General features: G+C 31.5%; 10 protein-coding genes across 10 annotated transcripts; 5 read left to right on the top strand and 5 right to left on the bottom strand.

Annotated features, from left to right (window-relative positions):
• Positions 1-37: 37 nt before the first annotated feature.
• Positions 38-433, bottom strand: GO595_011043 (Ser/Thr protein phosphatase; the record flags this gene model as incomplete). Its single annotated transcript, XM_067913789.1, has 1 exon — positions 38-433. One exon carries the CDS (start codon positions 431-433, stop codon positions 38-40), a length of 396 nt encoding a protein of 131 aa, XP_067769781.1.
• Positions 434-1,292: 859 nt separating this feature from the next.
• On the top strand, positions 1,293-2,243 carry GO595_011042 (C2 domain containing protein; the record flags this gene model as incomplete). Its single annotated transcript, XM_067913788.1, has 1 exon — positions 1,293-2,243. The coding sequence occupies one exon, from the start codon at positions 1,293-1,295 to the stop codon at positions 2,241-2,243; it is 951 nt and encodes a 316-aa protein (XP_067769780.1).
• Positions 2,244-4,959: 2,716 nt separating this feature from the next.
• GO595_011041 (retinoblastoma-binding protein 5-like) lies at positions 4,960-6,171 on the top strand (the record flags this gene model as incomplete). The annotated part of the gene is made up of 1 exon (XM_067913787.1): positions 4,960-6,171. The coding sequence occupies one exon, from the start codon at positions 4,960-4,962 to the stop codon at positions 6,169-6,171; it is 1,212 nt and encodes a 403-aa protein (XP_067769779.1).
• A 1,037-nt stretch (positions 6,172-7,208) lies between these two features.
• GO595_011040 (uncharacterized protein) lies at positions 7,209-7,784 on the top strand (the record flags this gene model as incomplete). The annotated part of the gene is made up of 1 exon (XM_067913786.1): positions 7,209-7,784. The coding sequence occupies one exon, from the start codon at positions 7,209-7,211 to the stop codon at positions 7,782-7,784; it is 576 nt and encodes a 191-aa protein (XP_067769778.1).
• A 1,229-nt stretch (positions 7,785-9,013) lies between these two features.
• GO595_011039 (P-loop containing nucleoside triphosphate hydrolase protein) lies at positions 9,014-9,979 on the bottom strand (the record flags this gene model as incomplete). The annotated part of the gene is made up of 1 exon (XM_067913785.1): positions 9,014-9,979. The coding sequence occupies one exon, from the start codon at positions 9,977-9,979 to the stop codon at positions 9,014-9,016; it is 966 nt and encodes a 321-aa protein (XP_067769777.1).
• A 309-nt stretch (positions 9,980-10,288) lies between these two features.
• On the bottom strand, positions 10,289-11,557 carry GO595_011038 (uncharacterized protein; the record flags this gene model as incomplete). The annotated part of the gene is made up of 1 exon (XM_067913784.1): positions 10,289-11,557. The coding sequence occupies one exon, from the start codon at positions 11,555-11,557 to the stop codon at positions 10,289-10,291; it is 1,269 nt and encodes a 422-aa protein (XP_067769776.1).
• Positions 11,558-12,884: 1,327 nt separating this feature from the next.
• GO595_011037 (uncharacterized protein) lies at positions 12,885-13,463 on the bottom strand (the record flags this gene model as incomplete). The annotated part of the gene is made up of 1 exon (XM_067913783.1): positions 12,885-13,463. The coding sequence occupies one exon, from the start codon at positions 13,461-13,463 to the stop codon at positions 12,885-12,887; it is 579 nt and encodes a 192-aa protein (XP_067769775.1).
• A 1,451-nt stretch (positions 13,464-14,914) lies between these two features.
• GO595_011036 (uncharacterized protein) lies at positions 14,915-15,835 on the bottom strand (the record flags this gene model as incomplete). The annotated part of the gene is made up of 1 exon (XM_067913782.1): positions 14,915-15,835. One exon carries the CDS (start codon positions 15,833-15,835, stop codon positions 14,915-14,917), a length of 921 nt encoding a protein of 306 aa, XP_067769774.1.
• A 459-nt stretch (positions 15,836-16,294) lies between these two features.
• Positions 16,295-16,873, top strand: GO595_011035 (vacuolar protein sorting-associated protein 2-like 1; the record flags this gene model as incomplete). The annotated part of the gene is made up of 1 exon (XM_067913781.1): positions 16,295-16,873. One exon carries the CDS (start codon positions 16,295-16,297, stop codon positions 16,871-16,873), a length of 579 nt encoding a protein of 192 aa, XP_067769773.1.
• A 1,038-nt stretch (positions 16,874-17,911) lies between these two features.
• On the top strand, positions 17,912-20,599 carry GO595_011034 (protein phosphatase 2C; the record flags this gene model as incomplete). Its single annotated transcript, XM_067913779.1, has 1 exon — positions 17,912-20,599. One exon carries the CDS (start codon positions 17,912-17,914, stop codon positions 20,597-20,599), a length of 2,688 nt encoding a protein of 895 aa, XP_067769772.1.
• Between the last annotated feature and the right edge of the window lie 498 nt (positions 20,600-21,097).

Genomic DNA, 21,097 nt, shown 5'->3' with positions numbered 1-21,097 from the left:
ATTTATCTAATATACAAATCATTTTTTTATTGATATTTTATTTTCCAACAATGTTTATATCGAATCCTTCCTTCACGCATGAAACAATTGCATAGCCGTTGCGGTGGTTATCAGGTGAGAATTCTTTGATTGAGCCGTATCTTCCTTGTTCATTATATGAATATCCATTGCAATGTCCAACCAAAAGGAAGTCCTCATTTGCAATTTCCTGGTTGAATGCGTTCTTGAGTGAGAAAACAAATGATTCAACTTGGTCAGGTTTGACTGTGAGTGGGTTTTTAACATCGTGTGTTAAATAAACATTTGGAATTGTGCCAGGTGGAGGAGCTGGATGCTTAATTTTCAACATGAAATCATAAACAACATGAACGTTAGAACCTGGCTTATTATATTTCATTTCATATAAAATTTGACGATTTTGTTCTCCACCCATTATATAAACTGGAAGAGGTATTTCTTCCAAAACATGTATAACTTTTTTAATTATGCTTTTGGTTTGTTTTTCGTCTTTTTGGAAATAAACCAAGTCACCAATTAAAATTATACATGTGATATTTTCTCTAGATATTATTGTCATAATATTTTTCATGCATTGAGGTATAGATTTAGTTAAAGGAAGAGTTTTACCAAAGAATTGATCTGCTAAAACGAGTGCTTTCATATTTACTGTATGTTCAATTGGTAAAGTGAAAACAGTTGTTTTAAGATTTGGAAATTCTTGTGGAAATGGTTGAATAGGAGTCTGATCTTGCCCATCTAAAAGAGACATTGCCTCTTGTGAGGTTAAAAAGTGGCTATACCTCAAATAGCGGTGTCACTTTTTGAATGGGTAACGTTTTGTGTTTGGGGTACACCAATGAAAATGGAAGTAATTTTTCGAATAGTTATTTCTGGATGAATTCTAAATTTTTAATGATAATTTATTAAAATTTTTCGCCAACATATCCTTTTGATTTGCTATTCTTATTAAATTGAAAAATATAACACGATCAATGCTTAGAATGATTTCACAGATATTTTTGCATTTTTTATATGGTGCACGTTAACGAAAGTGGTGATACCGAATTAAAATTAAAATATCTTAGAATATTTAAGGTTATTTTCGAAAAAATTAAAATATAATGCGTACGATTATATGTTTAGGATAAATTATTATTATTTGACAAATTATCTAAAGCCATATCAAAAGATTACGAAATAAATTTTGTTGGAGAACAGGCGGCTACTCCCGTGCATTCAAATTTGAATAAGTATACAAATAACGGAATTAAGTCAGTTAAAATTTTATTAGCATGCAACTCCACATCAGAGTCGTCGAAGCAGCAGGTCTTCCAAAAATGGATATAATTGGGAAGGCTGATCCTTATTGCATAATAAACCTTGCCGCTGAAGGAGCTACTCGCTATACAACTAAATTCATCAAAAATACATATAAACCTGTATGGAATGAAGAATTCCATATTCCCCTTGGAAACGACCAAAACAAAAGGCTTCAAGTTTACTTGAAAGATCATGATACAGTTTCTGCTGATGATCCTATTTCAAGTACTACAATAGATTTATCTAAAATCAATTTCAACAAAGTTGTTGACAAGTGGTACCCAATGACCCCAGTTAAAGGTGTTAAAAAAGGAGGTCAAATTAGATTAGTTATTCATATCGCTCATTCAGGCGTTACACCATTCAAGCCAGAATCAAGCACAACACAAATTACTCAGTCTATTAGTTCATTTGCTTCATCTATGAACCCAAGTGTAGCAAATGTTTTTATGAATGGTCAACAAAATATCCCACAGCAAGCACCACAACAAACACCTCGACCACCCCAGCCACAAATGCCACAACCACAAATCCCACAGCAAATTCCTCAAATCCAACAACCACAAATTCCACAGCCAATGTCACAACCACAAGCACCACAAATGCCACCACAGTATCCTCAACAACAGTACCCACAATATCCACAGCAACAAATGCAACCACAATATCCACAGCAACAAATGCAACCACAATATCCACAGCAACAAATGCAACCACAATATCCACAGCAGCAAATGCAATCCCAATATCCACAGCAACAAATGCAATCCCAATATCCACAGCAGTGTCCACAACAACAGTACATGCAGCCACAGTACCAACAGCCATATCCTCAGTATCCGCAAACATCTTTTGCACAAAACTATGCACAATTCTCAAACCAAATGCTTCAAATGGGATATGCAATGGGAGGAATCTACTAAATGTACCAACAATTTGATTGTTTTCTTTTCAAATGATTAATTTCCATGAAAAGTAAAGTTAAATTTTGACATAAATCACTTTTCTTCTCTTTTAGTCGTTGACATGTTAATACTCAGCTGAGTTTGAAGACAAGAATTAGCTAATGCAATTTATGACATCTGAATTTCTTTACCATTTTGATATTCGGATTGTGTGTTCTTCTTCTTTAAATAGTTCCTTATTAATGTTCAGATCAATAAAAAGTTGTGAGATGTCTTGAGATAATTTATGGTATTAAATGAAAGATAAATGATTTAATAGGATATGGAACAAACGTTGAAAACCATAATATATTATTTTTTTTTTGAAGATATCTTTGGAAAATGCTGTTTAAGAATGAGTTAAAAATAATATATTTAAAACTAATTTACCAATACAGTGTTATCATTCAAGTTGGAAAGATGGTGGATTAGCAATACCTAATCTAGAAACTATAAATTATTGTACTATAATCAAATCATTCTTAAAACTTCTAATATTACCAAATTCTGATAAACTTAATAAATTAATTAATATATCTATAAATGATGAACGAAAGTTAAGAAACATTGAAGAAACTCAAATGGACGATAATATATTTTTAAATTGGAAAAACTATAATGAAAATGTCAAAAGCGGTACTAATTGTTTACCTTATAGGGCATTAAAAGCCGCCGAAAAATTAAATATTTTCATTAAGATAATTGATAAAACAATTATCATAAAAGATCAAAAAACAAATTATAGTAAAGAATGTAATAATTATAAAGCAATAGCTAATTTCATTAACAATATTGTTAAAAGAAGATGGCAAGAACAATTAAATCAACCTACATTACATTTACATGGTTTCCATAGTTTAAAGAATGCTCCTTATTCAAATGGATTTATAATCAATGTTAAACGTCCAATAGAAGATAACTTATTTATATTCGCTATTAAAGCAAGAACTAATACTTTACCTACTCCTGCTAATGTTGAATTATATAATAATATTCCTCATAAGAATTGCATTGTTTGTGAGCAAAGTAATGTATTCGCTAATGTTAGTCTTTTGCATATATTAAATAAGTGTATTTCAAGTTATCATTTAATTAACATTAGACATAACAAAATTTCGACAATTATTCGTGAACAAATTATTAAAAATAAACAAGTAGAAGAAATTTTAGAAAATAGAAATGTTCCACTGGATAATTTATCCGAGAGATCGAAGAATTTAAGACCTGATACTATTGTTATCACAAACAATAGACAAAAAATGACTATTATAGAAATCACTTGTCCATATGCTAACTTCTCTAACAACCATAGTACATTAGAAACAGCTTTTAACAATAAAAGGGCTAAGTACAATAATCTAATTGAAGAAATAAGAGAAAACGGAATTGATGTCGAATTTCATATATTCGTAATTAGTTCATTAGGTGCAATTTATAATGAAACGTGGATAAGCATTCAAAAACTGTTCCCACCGAAGAAAATACAAGCTAAAATAGCACACAAATTGGTATGTAATGCACTGTTTGGTTCTGCTAATTTTACATTCAACGCGTTTTTGAATGACTTTTGACAATAATTCAATGCATTTTTCTCTGCAAAGAAATAGGGCAGGAATAAGAATCATAAGTATATTTTAGGCCAATGGAAGAATCTTTGGGTAAGGTTTTTATTATTGGATCAAATAAAGCCAAAAAAACAGCCTTTTTACTTCGAGCAGTTGATCCAAATTTTTCAGAATCATATATGACGACTATTGGAGTTGATTTTAAGATATACCAGACAACCATTTGTGGTAGACAGATTAAAATGCAAATTCGGGATACTGCAGGAAGTGAAAAATTTATGCGAATTACACGTTCATTCTTCTATGGTGCTAATGCAATCATATTTTTATATAAGACAACTTCCAGAGAAACGTATGATGAAATAATTCGATATATTTCTGATACTCGACAGTGTATAACTGATCCAAAAATACTTCTATATGTTGTAGCATTTACTAAAAGTCAAAACAAAGAACCACAAGTTCAACCAGATGAAGGAAGAAAAACTGCGTCTCAATTTAATGCCACATTTTTAGAGGCAACATTTTCTGATCAAAATAGTTGTCAAGGCGTTTTTGATAAAATCGGATTAGATTTGGTCCAACAAATTCCTGGATCAGATGAAAATGGAAAAGAGTCAAAAATGAAGCTTAAATTTAAATCAAATCAGAAACCAGTGCAAAAGCAAGAGAACATTAATAACCACCTTGACAACAATGAGGAGAACAATCCTGATGGAAGAAAAGAAGTTTGTTTCATTCAGTAAAATTGGCTTACGTTTATTTTTTTTTTTTTTTTTCTAATTTTGAAATGTAATATAGCATTGTTCAATCAAAAAAATTTTATCTTTTTGTTAAGACTTTATGTGGAAAATAGATATTTATGGTGTGTTCATGACATATTCTATCTGATTTTTCATTACAAAATTGAAATAATAATTATTGCCCTCATAAGAGTACACAAAAGTAGGGAAAGAGTTGGTGATCTCAAGAAATATTTTGATATAAAACAACTATAATATTTCATTTCATTCCAAATCAGGTTGCAACGGTTTCTTTAGAAAATTGAATAGTTTATTGGCAGGAACAAAAGTGCAAATTTTTGACTTATTTGTGTACGTTTATTATTTAACGTTCTCTACACAAAAGGGATGGATCGATCTCTTTTTGAAGATGATCTTCCTCAGATTCCAGATCAATGGAATTCATCTATCGACTTCGATGAGACGATAACATCTTTTTCACTAAGTTTTCATGGATACATGATGTGTGTTGGATTTATCAATGGAAAGTTAATTGTTTGTGATTCTGAAACAGGATCTAATCAATATACTTTTACAACTGATGGGAATGCAATAAAGTCTGTATCATTTTCACGAGATGGAAAACTAATTGCATCTGGAGATTCAATGGGAATTTTTCAAGTTCTTAATTTCTTGGACAACAATATCATTTTCAAAAAACCCTATCAAACCCCCATTCTCAAAGTTTCATTTTCACCCAGATCATTAGCAGAAGTTTTAATTCTTACAGAAGATCATTCATTATATCTTTTAAATATTGAGACAAATGAAGAACATTTATTTGAAGAAAATACAGTATCAGCATGCTGGTGTCCCACATACGAGGAGGAAGATCATCACGTTCGAATACTTTTAACAAATGGTGAAACAGTTTCTTTCTATGATGAAAATCTTGAGCTTATTTCTGAACGAAAGTTTACAGAACGAAAGCGTCCCAATATAACATCAATTGAAGTTTCTCACAATGGATTTTATTTGCTTGTTCTCACTCGCGAAAAAGTTAATATTTATACTGTAGGATTTGGTTCAGAGTATATTGGAGAAATCAATGAAAGCGTAGCAAAATTCTCAATGATGGCTTTCGAAGGGAAAGACAAGTTTGTTTATTTTGCATCTGAATCACCAGGGAAGTGTTCACTTTTTATATATAACATCTCCGGCGGTTCAAATGAAATCGTTAATAACTTAAACGGTCCGCCAGAGACCGTTACGGGACTGATAGCTCATCCAGTACATCCAGTTCTATACTCTGCTGATACTTCGTCAATTAGAATCTGGACACCAACATACATGAACAGGTGGAGTAAATTTACACCTGGGTTTGTCGATGTATTGGCAAACATTTATTATGATGAAAAGGAAAACGAATTTGATGAAGAAGAAACAGTGGAAGAAGTTCCCAAAATTGAAATAACAGAGCCAATTGAGGTTATTAATCCAACGCATAATTATTCAATGATTTTTCCATCAGACGAAGAATGGCCTGACCAAATGATCTACCTTCCTTTAAAAATTCAACAACCTAATCTTGACCAAACTAGACAAAATGTTTTTATATAAAATTTATATAAATCTATAAATTTACAATTTATCAATATTGATAATTTTAAGTTTAACATAATATCAACAATTTTTCATCTGGTTTATTAAGCATATGAAAGCATATTTTTCATGAGAATCGTACTTACCATTATTTCGTTTAAATGATGTAGAAAATGCATTTTATTATTAAAATCATGAACTAACTAAAACAAAACTGGTGGCTACAGGATACATGACTATACTTTAAAACTAAAATGTGTATTAACCAATTTTTTATTTCAGACTTTTGAGTAAGACACTTTTGCATAAACTATTCATGTAGACATAAATAGACGTTTATTTTCAAAATGGGCAAAGAAAAAGAAAACTTAATTGAAGAACTATGTGAAAATTTACCTTGCCCAATGTTTGTAACAATTGGCATTGTGCTCTTAATTTTTCATTTGATTGGACACCTTTTTTCAAAAGGTCAACAAATTTATCCAATTTACAATAAATTTCTCGAAAATGAATCATGTCCTGAATGCAGAGCAATTGATCAAATACAAGTGGGCATAACAGAGAGACAATGTCGTATAATGATGAATTCGTCCAAACAAATGGCTCGTCAATGGACAGAAACTCAATTATGGCGTCTAATAAGAATTAAAATTAGTGGTCAATACCTACAACAGGAGATGCGTAGTGAAGATAAATGTGGAATCTATTCAATGGGTCCGCATAATTATGTTATCCATTTTGAACTCCTTCAAGAAGGCGAAACTTCATTTGATATTTATTGCCTGGACAAGAAGATAACAACTATAAACAGCTTTGTTCAGCCATATGACCGTCCTTCTCAATATACAATATTTCATCTGAATCAAGAATTTACAAATATTTGCATGGAAAACAATAAATTCGTCATATTTACACAAAGTAACCTTATTGGGTATAAGGTATTAGGTGATGCGATTGATCATAAAAGGCAACCAAAAGAAGATTATTCCAAATTAGTTAGTAATAATTACGATAATGCTTTTATGTTTGATATGAATTCTGACCAAATAAACTCAATGAGCACGCTTGAGCAGTTCGAAAAGATTATTATACCTTCATTTAATCATGCAAGAAATGGAGATGTTATTATCTTCAAAAATCCTGATGTTCCTGAAAACATTAAAGACATTGTTCGTAAGGCATCAGGAAATAGATTGGTGCCTATGGTTCAAAGGATTTGCTTTGGCCACCTTGCAATAGCGCAGAACAACGAGAGGATCGAAGAAGAAGAAGATTTTGACCAACTCCGTTCGAACATAGTTCCTGAAAACTCATCAAGAGGAGACGTTATATATTTGAACGTTAAAAAGACACTTTTGCCGTTACTTAATTTGGAGAACGTTAAGAAACTTGAATTTGATGGAAATCAGATTAAATCATTGTCAACTGCAAAAGCACTTATAAGTTATGACGATAATGACTTGGTTTTAAATGGCTTGTGGCTTCCTAAAGAATCACCAATAATTTTGATAATGAAAGATGTTAATTCTGATTTAAGTCAAGCTGCAAAATACTTGGAAAGTTCAAATCACAAAATCATTAGAGTTAATGAAGACATCGAAAAAATCAAAAGTGAAATATCTAAAATATAATGTGTTATAATTCTTCTTACCAATTTTAAACAAGTTTTTTTTCAATCAATTCAATAGCTTTCTCAATTTTTTCTGTGCATACCGATGAAAAAAATGACACTTTTAAAAATATGATTCGCATTTAGATAATATTATTCTTATTTTCATCATAACCGTTGGTTAAGTAATGACGAGAAAAGTGACATCTTTTTTAATCAATTCAAATCTCGAAAGTTTTTCAATCAACTTGGCAAAATATATTAAAATTACGACACAAAAAATGCCGGGAAAATGTTAACTTTTCGTTTTGACAGGGCCTTTTGACAATGAATGTTAATTTGGTCGAATGTAAAGCCTCCGGTTGAACGATAGAAAAATTCTGTCTGATTTATGGCAAAATATAGATTTCATAAACCGCAATATTTTATGGAGAAGAATAAGTTCATTTTTATTTAATGAGCACTGTTGAACAAACAACTAAACAAAGCAACAACGAAATTACACCTGGGCAATATAGGCTTCCATGTTCTGCTAAAGGTGATCCGATTGAAAGACAAATTTCCAAATTAAAGTTTATAATTAATGATGCATCAGATGAAGATTGCAGGAAAGCTCTCAAAAGAGCCGGCAGTAATCTTAATGATGCAGCTCTTATGTTATTAGAGAAAAATGTAAATGATTCGAAGGATGAAAACAAAGAAAAGATCAAAATTAGCGACAAAATCATAAAAGAGTTTGGCGGAACGTTAAATATGTTTGAAATATCTCAAGTCCTGTTTATGTGTAACAATGATGAAAATGAAGCTATCTCCATACTTCGTTCTATGATTTGATTATTAAACATATGTTTTTTTAAGTTTTTTAAGTTAAAAAATCAGTCAAACAAATATCATTTTGGCTAAAGTAAATTGCCTTTTATTTTTAATAATTTAAAAACAGTTTTTTTTGTTGCTTTATAGTCACTTAAGCAATGCACACAACATGCAAATTACCCACTTCCAAATTTTTTTAATTAAAAGAATCATTTTCTATGTGCAAAGAGCATTTATTTGGTTTTTCCGATTTTTTACCATTTGCCCGTCATTGATTGCTTTCCTTAGCAACCAGTATTTTGTCTTGGCTTCATATTTTATCTTATGACGCTGATTACAAATTTTTTTTAGTTAATCATTTCGTACAATTACGTAACTACAAATAGCTTTCGCACGTGCGCAGATCCATATAAAAAACTATAACCAAAAATTCACTTTTTACTTATTTGCTTGAATAATTTTATATATGCGTGCGAGTAACCCATCTAATTGCAATGGGCTCGACACTCCCTGTGCCATTGCCATCTGTGTCAATCCAATTTCCTTAAGAATTAGCAACTTCAATTTCTCACCAAATATCAAATCTCTTCTCGCGGCCTTAAACAACGATTGCACTATATCTGATGCGCTGTGGCCTCTCATTTCTAATCCAGATAGCACAGTCAACGCTGACCTTAAGTCCTCCTTTCTCATCGAATCATAAATTTCGGTCATCGCCGTAGGATTGGGTGCATCGACTGTGTTTTGGACATTTTCTGGATTTATGAACCCATAGCGTATGGCTGTAGCTTGTAAACCATTAACGGCAGTACGCATATCTCCATCAGATAATACAGCAAGTGCATCAATGCCTTCTTTGGTGAAGCCAACGTTTTGTTGTTCGCAGATTTGGGCTAATCTTGTGGCAATTTCACCTTCTTCGACTTTGGTAAATCGAACTATTGCACATCGGCTTTGAATAGGCTCAATAACTTTGTCACTCATGTTACAAGCGAAAACAAAACGTGTTGTGTTGGAATATTTTTCCATAATTCGACGCATCGCTTGTTGTGCAGCAGGTGTCATTGAATCTGCTTCATCTAAAAGTATGATCTTATGACGCCCTGGTGGTAGGTTGACATGTTTCTTGGCGAAGGATTTGATTGATTGACGAACAACTTCAATGCCTCTTTCATCTGATGCGTTTAATTCAATAACAGCTTCTTTAACAAGATTACCAAGAAGCTCATTGCAAAGACAGAGAAGTGATGTGGTTTTACCAATACCAGGTGGACCAGTTAAAATAAGATTTGGAATGTTTCCTTGTGATGCAATGATTCGAAGCCTTTCAACAGCAGCACGATTCCCGACAACATCATTTAGGACTTTTGGCCTAAATTTCTCAACCCAAGGTATTTGCGCCATCTGCAGCTTAACAAGTGAGTTGATGTTAATTGACAAAGTTTGTTTGAATGAATAAACGTCCACAAATCAAATGTGAAGATAACTATGAAACTTCTCTAAACTTAAGTTTAAATTATTTTGAGTGGTCGTAATACTAAATAAGACGTTTTCTTTGTGAACATTTTAATAGTTTTTTCGTATTTAGAAAACCTGAATTAATTGATTAAATCAATCTGTTATAGAGTTAATGATTATCACAAACCAAAAAAAAAAGTGTTTTAGTATAGTTACGATTATGTTTATTATATTTCTAGATAAAGACATTTTTATTTAAGATGACAAGTTATCACATATAAAAGATGCGATAACTCCAATCGTGTTGTCATGATTATTTTGGCTCACGTTATATATCTCGTCCATTAGTTCCGAATCCTCAATTTTCTCAAGTAGTGACTGATCGCCTGAACTCTTTATCGCCAGCACAATAGTTTGCACTGCTGTCAATATTTCCTTTAGCAAGTCAACGGGTGCATCAGCAATATAATTAATTATCAACTCAAGAAATCCTTTCGCTATAAAGTTCATAACAACTTCATGTGGACAATTAGAACAAACAGAGCACAAAATCTTTAACGCTTTTGAAGAAATGGAAAATGATGAATTTTCAAACAAATAAAATAAATTGTCAACAATTTCGTTCTTGAACAAAAAGTCCATTCCTTGCTCCGATCGAGATAAAGTATACAAAAGTTGGCAAAGAACTTTTAGCACTTTTTGATCGTTTGTAGTCATTGCGTTGATGATTATGGAAGCGGAATTTGTAAGCTCAATGAACTTCATTGGATTTTGTGTTTTGGAAGAACAAATACTATCAAGGAACTGAATAATTGGAATTATGCATTCAGGATTATCTCTATAATGATCAAAGATTTGAGAAATATGTGAAAATTCTTCGATCTGTGAAAAACCTATTTCGGAATTAGCAAATTTTGCAAGAATACTAAAACAGATCGAGAGATGTTCAGCATTACCAGAGAGAATAACACCAAATATAGCATTAATATAGCCAACCATATCTGGTACAAGAACTTTGTGATTAAGAATTGATAATATTATTAATAAATATCCGTGTTGTTGATTGGAATCAGCTGATAAAAATTGGAGGATGTTAGGAAGAGCACTAATAAGAAATCTGGCTGATGTTATGTAGCATGATGCAATTGTGGATATTGCTTCAAATGCTGATTCTATAGGCAAATATTGCAATAAATGATTGGTAAGTCCGGCAAAATCTATATCTTCATTCAGAAACTCAGCTATTTCAGTTAAAATATTTAAAACTAAATCAAGGTTAGGTTGAGGGATACCTGGTGCTTGAATGATTCTTAAGATAAAATTGTGGAGCTGTACAAAAATTTCTGGTGGTAGAAGATCTCCCTCCAAATAATCTCGGAAAAAGGAAAGAGCATTAATACTTTCTTCTGGAATTGATAATTTGTTAATTTGGATTTGAAATTCTTCTATTTCATCTCCCCCAGAAAAAGTACCTCCCATTTGGCCAAACATCTTGTTTCCATTTGGATTCTTTTCCTGAATCATATAAAATATTTTTGTTGATTTGTGGTCAAGTTCCAGACATGGCAATTTCTAATTTAATTAAAATTTAATTGGCATTTCTATCTTTTCAATGAAAGTCTTTTGCTCAAAACTTTGTGATTTGACCGGATATCAATTCAAAATTTTTCTTGTTCAAAATCAATAGCATTCTTAGTTTAAGCAATGGATTTATCCAAACTCAAGCCAACCTTAGATAATTTTGAAATTATATCTTTTTTTATACCAGGACATGTTCCAAATGTTAAGCTCGTAAAATTAAAAGGCACAGATGAAATTTTTACTCTGAAATCAATAGATTTTCAAAATCGTGATATTGATGAAGTTAATCAAACTATCACTGAAAAAAATATCATGTTACAAATACGTCATCCATTTTTAGTAAGTGCATATTTCACATTTCAAATAAACACAAAGTTTCATATGATTCTTGATTATGTTCCGTGTGGTAATTTATTAAAAGTACTTCAAAGAGAAACAAAATTTTCAGAATCTCGTGTACGTCTCTATGCAGCTGAAATTGCACTTGCTCTTGGATATCTCCATTCCAATGGAATAATTTATCATGATCTTAAACCCGAAAATATTCTTTTTGACGAACAGGGGCATATTCGTCTTACTGATTTTGGAAACAAAAACAGCATATTCCAACGCCTTTATGAAACTGTACATTATACGTCACCTGAAATTCTTCAAAAACAACCAATTACATGTGCTACTGATTGGTGGAGTTATGGGTGCTTAATCTATGAAATGCTTATCGGGTTACCACCTTTTTTTGATGATAGAGGTACTTTTGCTATAATGAAATCTATTCTTTATGATAATTTTCATTCTACACCTAATCTGTCGCATAAAGCTAATGATTTATTAATAAAACTATTGAATAAAAATCCAAAAAATAGAATGGGAAGCGAAAATGATGTCGAAGACATTATGAAACATTCGTTCTTTGAAGGGATTGATTGGAATATGGTAATAGCAAAAGAATATAAACCCGAGTGGATTCCAAAAAAGTTATAAACATATTACACAATAATTCGTTATTCATAAATTAATTTTTCCTCTTACAATAGATTTTTTTATTCTTTATCAATATTAGATTAACTTAATGAGGGTTACAAGATGTATCTGAAGTATTATAGTGCAAAATTGAAAACATAAAAAATATGCTTTCATGAAGCTTTTTTGAATTTTCAAAAAATTTTTTCCCTATAAAATATTTTTAGAAGTGTACAATATTTTATTTATCATATCATATGTAAAAATGAAGGTGTTTTTAATAAACATTAACAATTTGCAAATATTTTATTTATATTAATTTTTCAACAACAGCATCGCGAAAATATGGAAGTATTTTTTGTTTTTTCTTGAAATTTTCAATTCGATCAAGTACTTCCATCAGCACTGAAGTACATTTAACATATTCTTTCCGTCTTTGTTGAATTTCTTTAATTAATTCTTCTTTTATTGGGGCATATACTTCGCGATTTGCTTGAACTTCAGCTGTTTTAAGCTCAAGATCTATTGCTGCAAGCCTTGTGATTAAGTGTTGAATAAGTTCTGTAACATGACCTGCAGCTAAGCAATGTTCTCTAATTTCACAAAGTTGGATGATCGATTTTGAACTTGTTAGATTGGAAAAAAGGGCCTTTCGATCAATAACTATACTGGAAGGACTTATGGATTTATCTGCCTTATCAACAATTATTCTTTCGCTTGCTAAATGACAAAAATTACAAATGTAGGGAGACGGATTTCCAACACATTCTTCATGAGAATAACATCCGCATCTGGAACATTGAATCATGTTATGAGAAGGGACTCTTAGACCGCATTGGCATCGAACAATCTTGATGAGGTTATTTTGTAGTTGAGGTATAACTCTCATTGAGATAGGGAAACAAATTCACAATGTAGTGAAAATTTTCACTAACAATTTGAAGATGAGCTTTAAAAGTGAGTTTCTTCTGGAAAAAATTACATTTTTATGAACTAAGAGTTAAAACATATATATTAATGAGATCAAAGAATTTTTTCCATAATATTTCTACGTGTATTTTTTGAATTTTATATGAATGATACTTTGCTGGATTAAAAATCTAAAAATTATTTTTTTCTATATTATAGCATAACATAGCATAGAAAATAAAGTGATGATTCTAATTATTATTAATATGTATTAGAGAATGAGATGTTTTAATTTTTTGAATGTGCCAATGTTTGAAATTTTCCACCAAACGTGTGATATTATTAAATAACGAAACATTAATATGCACCCTTGACTCAAATATCATATTATTAAATATAATAAAAATAATAAAATACTGATTGAGTCATTAAACTTTTAAACACCATTAAAAATATTGAAAATTTGAAAAAAATCAAAAACTATGTTTCTTAATTTCCTCTTCAAATTCCAACTTTGATATTTTAAAATATTATTAACTAACTAATAGAAAAATATTAAAATTTTGAGCATTTTTTGAAATCATTTCGAGAAATGAATACGAAAAATTAAAATTCATTATTTCACAAAAACATACAATATATTTTTCTATGAAAAAAATCATCAAAGAAATTAAACCCTTATATACCAATGTAAAACATATTTTTGTTACATTAATGGTTTTAACTAATGATGTATTCTCTTCATTAAAGCATTTCAAGAATTCATTACCAATTGGTTAATCTTCAACAAAACAAAAAATTATTTTGAAACCAGTTTAAACATTAACAACATGTTCTTTTCTTTGTTTGTTCTCGATTGTTTATTTTTCGTGTTTGTTTGAATAAACTATATAAAAATAAGCTTTTTTACAAGTAAAAGCCTATATTTATTTCCTTCAATGACAAAATCAAAGCTAGGAGAATGATTCGATCTTCTAAAATATTCGGAAGTGAAGAAGATTCCAATTATTCCAAAAAATTCACAACAAAAGAGCAACTTCCAAATAGACCAATTCTTCCTAATGTAAACATTAAAGCACCAAATGAATGCTCAACACCAGAACAAAAAATACCTCAAAACATTTCCTCTCCTATATCTAAAACAAATAAAAATCCAGAAATAATTTTTAAAAAGCTTACAAACAAATCACAGCATAACTCTACATTTCATAATAAACAAATAGATAACATATTTGGTATGCATTATCCAGATATTTCATCTCTTCCAGTGCCACCTAAGTTCAGGACGCGTTGCTTAAATTATCCGTCTGGAAATTCGAATGGAACAAAATCATATCCGAAATTTGTTGAATTGTTAGATACACTTTATGAGAGGTACATTGGCCCACAGTTCGACGACATCAATTTTTCATTTTAGTAAAATGTTTATTGTTAAATAATCATCAAATCAGGTCCAAGATCTTCCACTTGTTGCCTTTGTATTGGTCCAGCATCTGACCCATCTGTTTTCTGGTCCAAGCCTAACGAATGAATAGCTTTTCTCCGAGAAAACATTTCTTCTTTTGTGGAATCCATTGATGGATCAAATAACCGCTCTTGAAAACGGTTAAACGATAGCATCTGCTGCTTGAAAAAAGGAGCCATCACAGAGATGTGCTCGAAGACAGCACACCTGAGCGCAGGGCTTGGGTGTATCATCGAATTCAGGATGTTAGTTTCAGAAAGAAATAATGACGATGGATCCTTGCAATGAGGTGTAAGAAGATTTCGCATGTGCAAATTAAAGGTTCTGAGCTCAACGTTGTATGGAAAGTCAATGATCCAAAGCTTAAATGTATCGGAATTAAGCATCATTTGTGCAAATGGATCATACGAAGTAAGTTTGGGAAGAGAACCAAGTAAATCAGGGATAGTGGTGGAGGCTTTTTCTATTATGGTTTCGATTGTTTCTGAGTATTTGAGCGGATCTTCTGAACGAAGTATCATTGACGATACTGTCTGTGCAATTGATGGAAGCGTTAATGGATTGTCAGCACTCTTGTTAAAGAGATCAATAAAGGTTTCGACTTTATCAAGATTATTGTCTTCGACAAATTGAATTGCTGCAAGTTGTAATAAAGGATCAGAGTCATTTTGACATTCTTCAAAAACATGGCTTAGTAAATCTGCTCCATCTGGTTTGATTTTAACCAATAAATCATATACACGAAGACGTTCTTCAGAATCTTCAGGAAGATAGATTATCGAAAGAAGAGTTTTTCTATCAGCTTTAATAAGTTCTTGTAAAAAATCATCTTTCCTTACAGAGTCACATGTGAGAAAAATTTTAAATGTATCTCTAAGTTCTTCCATGAATTTTTTAAATTTTTAAAATTTTAAATTCATTTTTGCTGACCAATTAAAGAACTTTGAGACAAGATATTTATATTGATTAATAAGATATCAAAATATATTTCAGAAGCATCGCTGGTCTAATGGTAGAATTTCAGCTTGCCAAGCTGGGGGTCCGGGTCCGATTCCCGGGCGATGCAATTTTTTGTTTCCTTTTTTCAAATACTCATTTTTTTGTTTTTATCATTTTAATTAACTAAAAACCTAAGTTTGACCAAATAATAACTTCAAATAGATGAGAAGTTTTCTACAATAATTTTTAGATGTATTACTTATCTACATGATTTAACAAGGAATAAAAAATGTTCGGTGAGATAAACGATTGAATTTCCTCATCGTTGAGACTTTTGAATGCTCAATCAACTTTTTCAGAACCAAAAAAGCAGACGGTTTTGTACGGTTTTCCCCGTCATTTTTTGGATGGGATTATTTGGAAAGAGAGTCACACCAGAAGAAAAGCTTAAACAATTTAAGCAATCACTTCGTAGATCTTGCCGCGAAATTGAACGCGAAAGAACACGCTTACAGAATCAAGAAACTAAAATGAAATCCGAAATGAAGAAATTAGCTGCAAAGGGAGAAACAGAGTCAGTCATGATTATTGCAAAGGACTTAGTTCGCAATCGTCAGGCTATGAAGAAATTCTTAAAGCTTGGCTCACAAATGGAAAGTCTCGGTCTTAGAATTGAAACAATCAAAGCTCAAGCAGGTGTTAATAAAGCACTCAAAGGTGCAGCTCAAGCAATGCATCAACTTAACAGAATGGTTAATGTTCCACAAATGCAAATGATAATGCAGAAGTTCATGATGGAAAACGAAATGATGGACATGAAGGGAGAAATGGTTGATGAAGCCATGGATGACCTTTGGGAAGATGACGGAACTGATCTTGAAGAAGAAACAGCTGCCCAATATGCACAAATCTTTGGTGAAATTGGTATTCCATGTCCACCAAATATTGCACAACAAGCCAGTGGAGAAGCCTCTGCTTTGGCATAAACGCCATTCATTTATTATATTTTTTTTTGTTTTGATTAAGTCTTCCAAAACGTAAAGCATTCAAAGGCACTTTTACACAATTTTCTTTGAAAACAAATTTGAGAATTAATCTATCGTTATCATTGATTTCACTCTGAATTTGTTTTTTGGCATTTTTATGTTTACATTTCCAAACTTGAAAATGGTTCTATTTTTGCAATATTCTCCAAAGTGAAATTTCCATGAAATACCATAATGATTCAGTTAGTGTTTCTATGTAAAAATTTTATCAAGGAAAATCGAAATAAATGCATTGAAATATAATTTTTGGCTATGATGATGTAAAGCGAAAATATACTAGTATATTTTTCGAATCCAAAATATTAAAATTTATGATTTATGAAGCATTCCCTTTTATAGTATGTGAAGTAATTTAATAACAATGTCCAATGAATGGTATTTGTTTACTTAGAAAAGCTAATTTCAATAATAATAATATTAATAATAAGGTTTTTATTTTATCAATGGATTGTACGAAATCAAAATGAAATTAGTTTTCATTATATTTATCATTTAAATAATCTTTCAATACATATACTGTTAATCCTCCGAAAATAAAACCATTAATCATTTTTCTATCTCTAAGCTACAAGATTAGAAAAAGATAATATGATATTTTGAAATCTTTATAAAAAAAGTGTATCGTTTTTTGGAGGATTTACTGCAGGAAAAGTTTTAAAACTGTAATATTGTCTTAAGTATTTGGTAATCTTACATAATTATGAAAGCAAGCTTATTTGAGCACCTTTATTAAGCCATTAAAAATGGCAGATTTAATGATAATGAAAGTTTAAAATGATATTTAAAGTATAAAAATTTGCATACCATATGATGTTCATCAATAAGCTTCAATATGGCTGTCAGAAAAAAAGATGATTTAAGTAATTCGATCAAGTTTTCCAAAATGGAATCATAACAAAAAGATTTGTAAACTTCAGAAACAAGTGTATTGTCAACTTTACGAAAAAGTTTTTAGGTAAAAAATCTGTTGCATATTTAATGAAGAAAGGAAAGGGAAAGAAAAAATCAAAGAATGATAATTCCCAAGACAAAATAGACGAGGCAATATTTTTAGACCCTCTTCCTGAATACTTTTTTGCCGATCTAAATACAACTTGTTTCGAAGCATTTTCCAAAAGAATCAATGAAATACCTATTAAAGGGGAACTTATGCTGAACGTAACAAAAGTAAGGTTTAGCGCATGTCAACTTAGCAAACTACCACCAGGTCTTACGGCATATACAAATATTCAAACTTTAATTTTAACAGATAATAAATTTACCGGGTTCCCACATGATGAACTTGCGGTTTTTACGTGTTTGACCACACTTGATTTAAGTTCAAATCTTATCCAAAAACTTGATGTTGAATTACCTCAAAGTCTACAATCACTTGATCTTTCTTTCAACCCATTTGACGTCACATCCATATGGGACAAAGATCTTCCCAATCTTCAAGTACTTAAATTATCATCCTGTGAAATTGAATCCATTCCAAATACTCTTCCGAAATGGAAAGACTCTTTAATCAGTCTATATCTTAATGGCAACAATCTGCGTGAGATTCCATCTATTCTCTCCCAATTTCCTGTTCTTGAGTATGTCAATATATTTGGTAATCAAATCATTTCATTTGATCAAAAAGCCGTTGGTAATAACATCAAAACATTAGATCTTTCACTTAATGACATATCCGAATTTTCATATGATGAACCATTTTCACTTCAATCGTTATATATCAAAAATAATTTAATCACTCGATTTCCACTTAAAACTCTTGAAATCGTTGGGATTAAGCTTATAAACCTTACCAAATGCCAAATCGAGGGCGTCCTTGACTTCAAATGCCCTCCAACTCTCGTTGCGTTTGAGCTTTCGAATAATCGCATCACTGGAGTCACATCACTTTTCGCATCGTCCACTTCAAATTTAGGGATTTTAGATTTAGCTCATAATAATATTGGTGAACTTCCGGAAGAGTTTCCTATTCAAAATCGGCTTGTTCATTTAATTTTAGACGATAACAAACTCGAGAAACTTCCAAAGAATTTACTTCAATCGAAAGCAATTGAAACTTTATCATGCTCGAATAACAAATTAATTAAACTTGGGAAATTTGATTTACCAAAGTTGAAGATATTAAATCTTTCTTTTAATCGGATACAATATCTTTCCGATTCATTTTCATCATCGATTTTCTTAACTGAAATTAATGTTTCGTTTAACTTAATTGATGAATTACCTTCATCATTAAGTTTATGTCGGAAAATGATGGTATTTAATGGATCTGTTAATCAATTTAGACGATTCCCAAGTGTCCTTTTATCATTTCCACAATTAAAATCTCTTTCCATTTCAGGAAATTTACTTTCTGTTTTACCTAAATCAATAAGTTCATTACGATTCCTTAAAAATTTAAATGTATCGAATAATCACATCAAAACTATTCCCCCTGAAATCATTAGTTTAAGACAATTAACATCATTCTCTGCTTCCCATAACTTAATCGAAGACATTCCTCCTCTTCCGGATGAATTAATTTTCTTGGACTTATCGTTCAACAAATTGAATAAATTCAGTGTTTTACTTCCAAAACTTCAATCTTTGAATTTGGAATTCAATCAGTTGTCTCAATTCGATTTCAGATTAATACCATTGACAAAATATTTGTCACTTTCCATGAACAACTTTACAAACGGTCTGGTTGATATGACTTCAGAAGCTATCAGAGCAAAAAGTATTTCTTGTTTAGAATACGTTGGAAATAAGTACGATAAGGCAAAACCGCTGCCGCCAGTAAGGTTGCACGTTATGGATAATAACCACTTCACATTTCCTATGAAATTCGGTATCGGCTACGCATCAACGATGGGCGACCGTTTGACGATGGAAGATGCGATTCTAATACGTCAATATGATGAAAATCATTCTCTTTTCGGCGTTTTCGATGGACATACTGGAAACGCTTCCGCACTTTCCGCAGCTGATTTACTTTTTCATGATTTCCAAAAAATTATATCAAATGATAATTTTGCCGAAAATTATTCCCAAGCATTTGTTCGTATTAACCAAGTCCTCAAGCAGCTAAATGTTAAGGATGGCTGTACTGCTGCCGTTGCTGTCATTTCTGAAAAGCGTGTATATTCAATCGGAGTCGGCGATTCACGCGTTGTCCGTGTAAAACGTCATTCAGCAGAGCGAATAACCACTGACTTCAAGCCACTCGACCGTCCAGAGTATAAACGACTTCGATCAAATGGTCTAACGGTCACGCCAGAAGGTCGTATCAATCGCAAGCTCGCTGTTGCCCGTTCTCTTGGTGACTTCTGGTGTGGAGAAGGCCTTTTTGTCAAGCCAGATGTTGAAGTTTATGATATCTGCAAAGATGATGTTGCGATCATCATGGCATGTGATGGCGTATGGGATGTCATTGATGAAGAGTATGCCGCCCGTGTTGTGAGAGCATCAAAATCCGCGTCTGATGCAGCTATCTCACTTCGAAATTACGCATATGCACTTGGAAGTAAGGATAATATTAGTGTCATTGTTGTGTCATTGAGGCCTGAAGAAGGCACTGAGGGAATATGTGACGTGAATGATGTGGAGGAACTATCGGAAGATGAGGTTTCATCCGAAGATGAAGGAATGGTTTTATTGCCAACTCCAACAAGAGCGCGGTGGAGATAATTGTGTTTGTATGATTTGTTTTGCGACTTGATCTCGTTTTCATTTGTTGATATAAGTGATTTTGTATTAAACATTACTTATGTTTGCTGAAAATTGATTTTTAGGCATTTAAAATGTATTTGTGAAAAAGAGTTTCCTAAACTACGATTCTTTTTACATAGATTTTAATGTTTTTTGTAACAACAAAGAAAATTTTGTAAAACGTTATGAAGGTTTGTATTTTAAACAGAGCAAACAGAGCGTATGTTAATAAAAGAATAAAGGAACTCTCACTTTTTGTAGCAACTTGACCCAAGAAAGATTCCCAATCTTTATATTTACAAATTTTGATTTCAAACTTTTACAACTAAATTTCATTCAACACAAAAGATTTCACATTTATTTTGATTCGATGATAACTTTCCATATCTCTTTCATTATATCTTGAAAAACTCATGTGCAAATGCTTGCCCAATTTTTTGAGATTTTGACAAAATTCCGAACTTTACTCATTTGCCG

This window comes from Histomonas meleagridis, assembly GCF_020186115.1.
Source record: "Histomonas meleagridis strain 2922-C6/04-10x chromosome Unknown scaffold_61, whole genome shotgun sequence".
Taxonomy (NCBI): Eukaryota; Parabasalia; order Tritrichomonadida; family Dientamoebidae; genus Histomonas; species Histomonas meleagridis.
The sequence above is the reverse complement of the archived record's forward strand: the minus strand, read 5'-3'. Positions and strand labels throughout refer to the sequence as shown.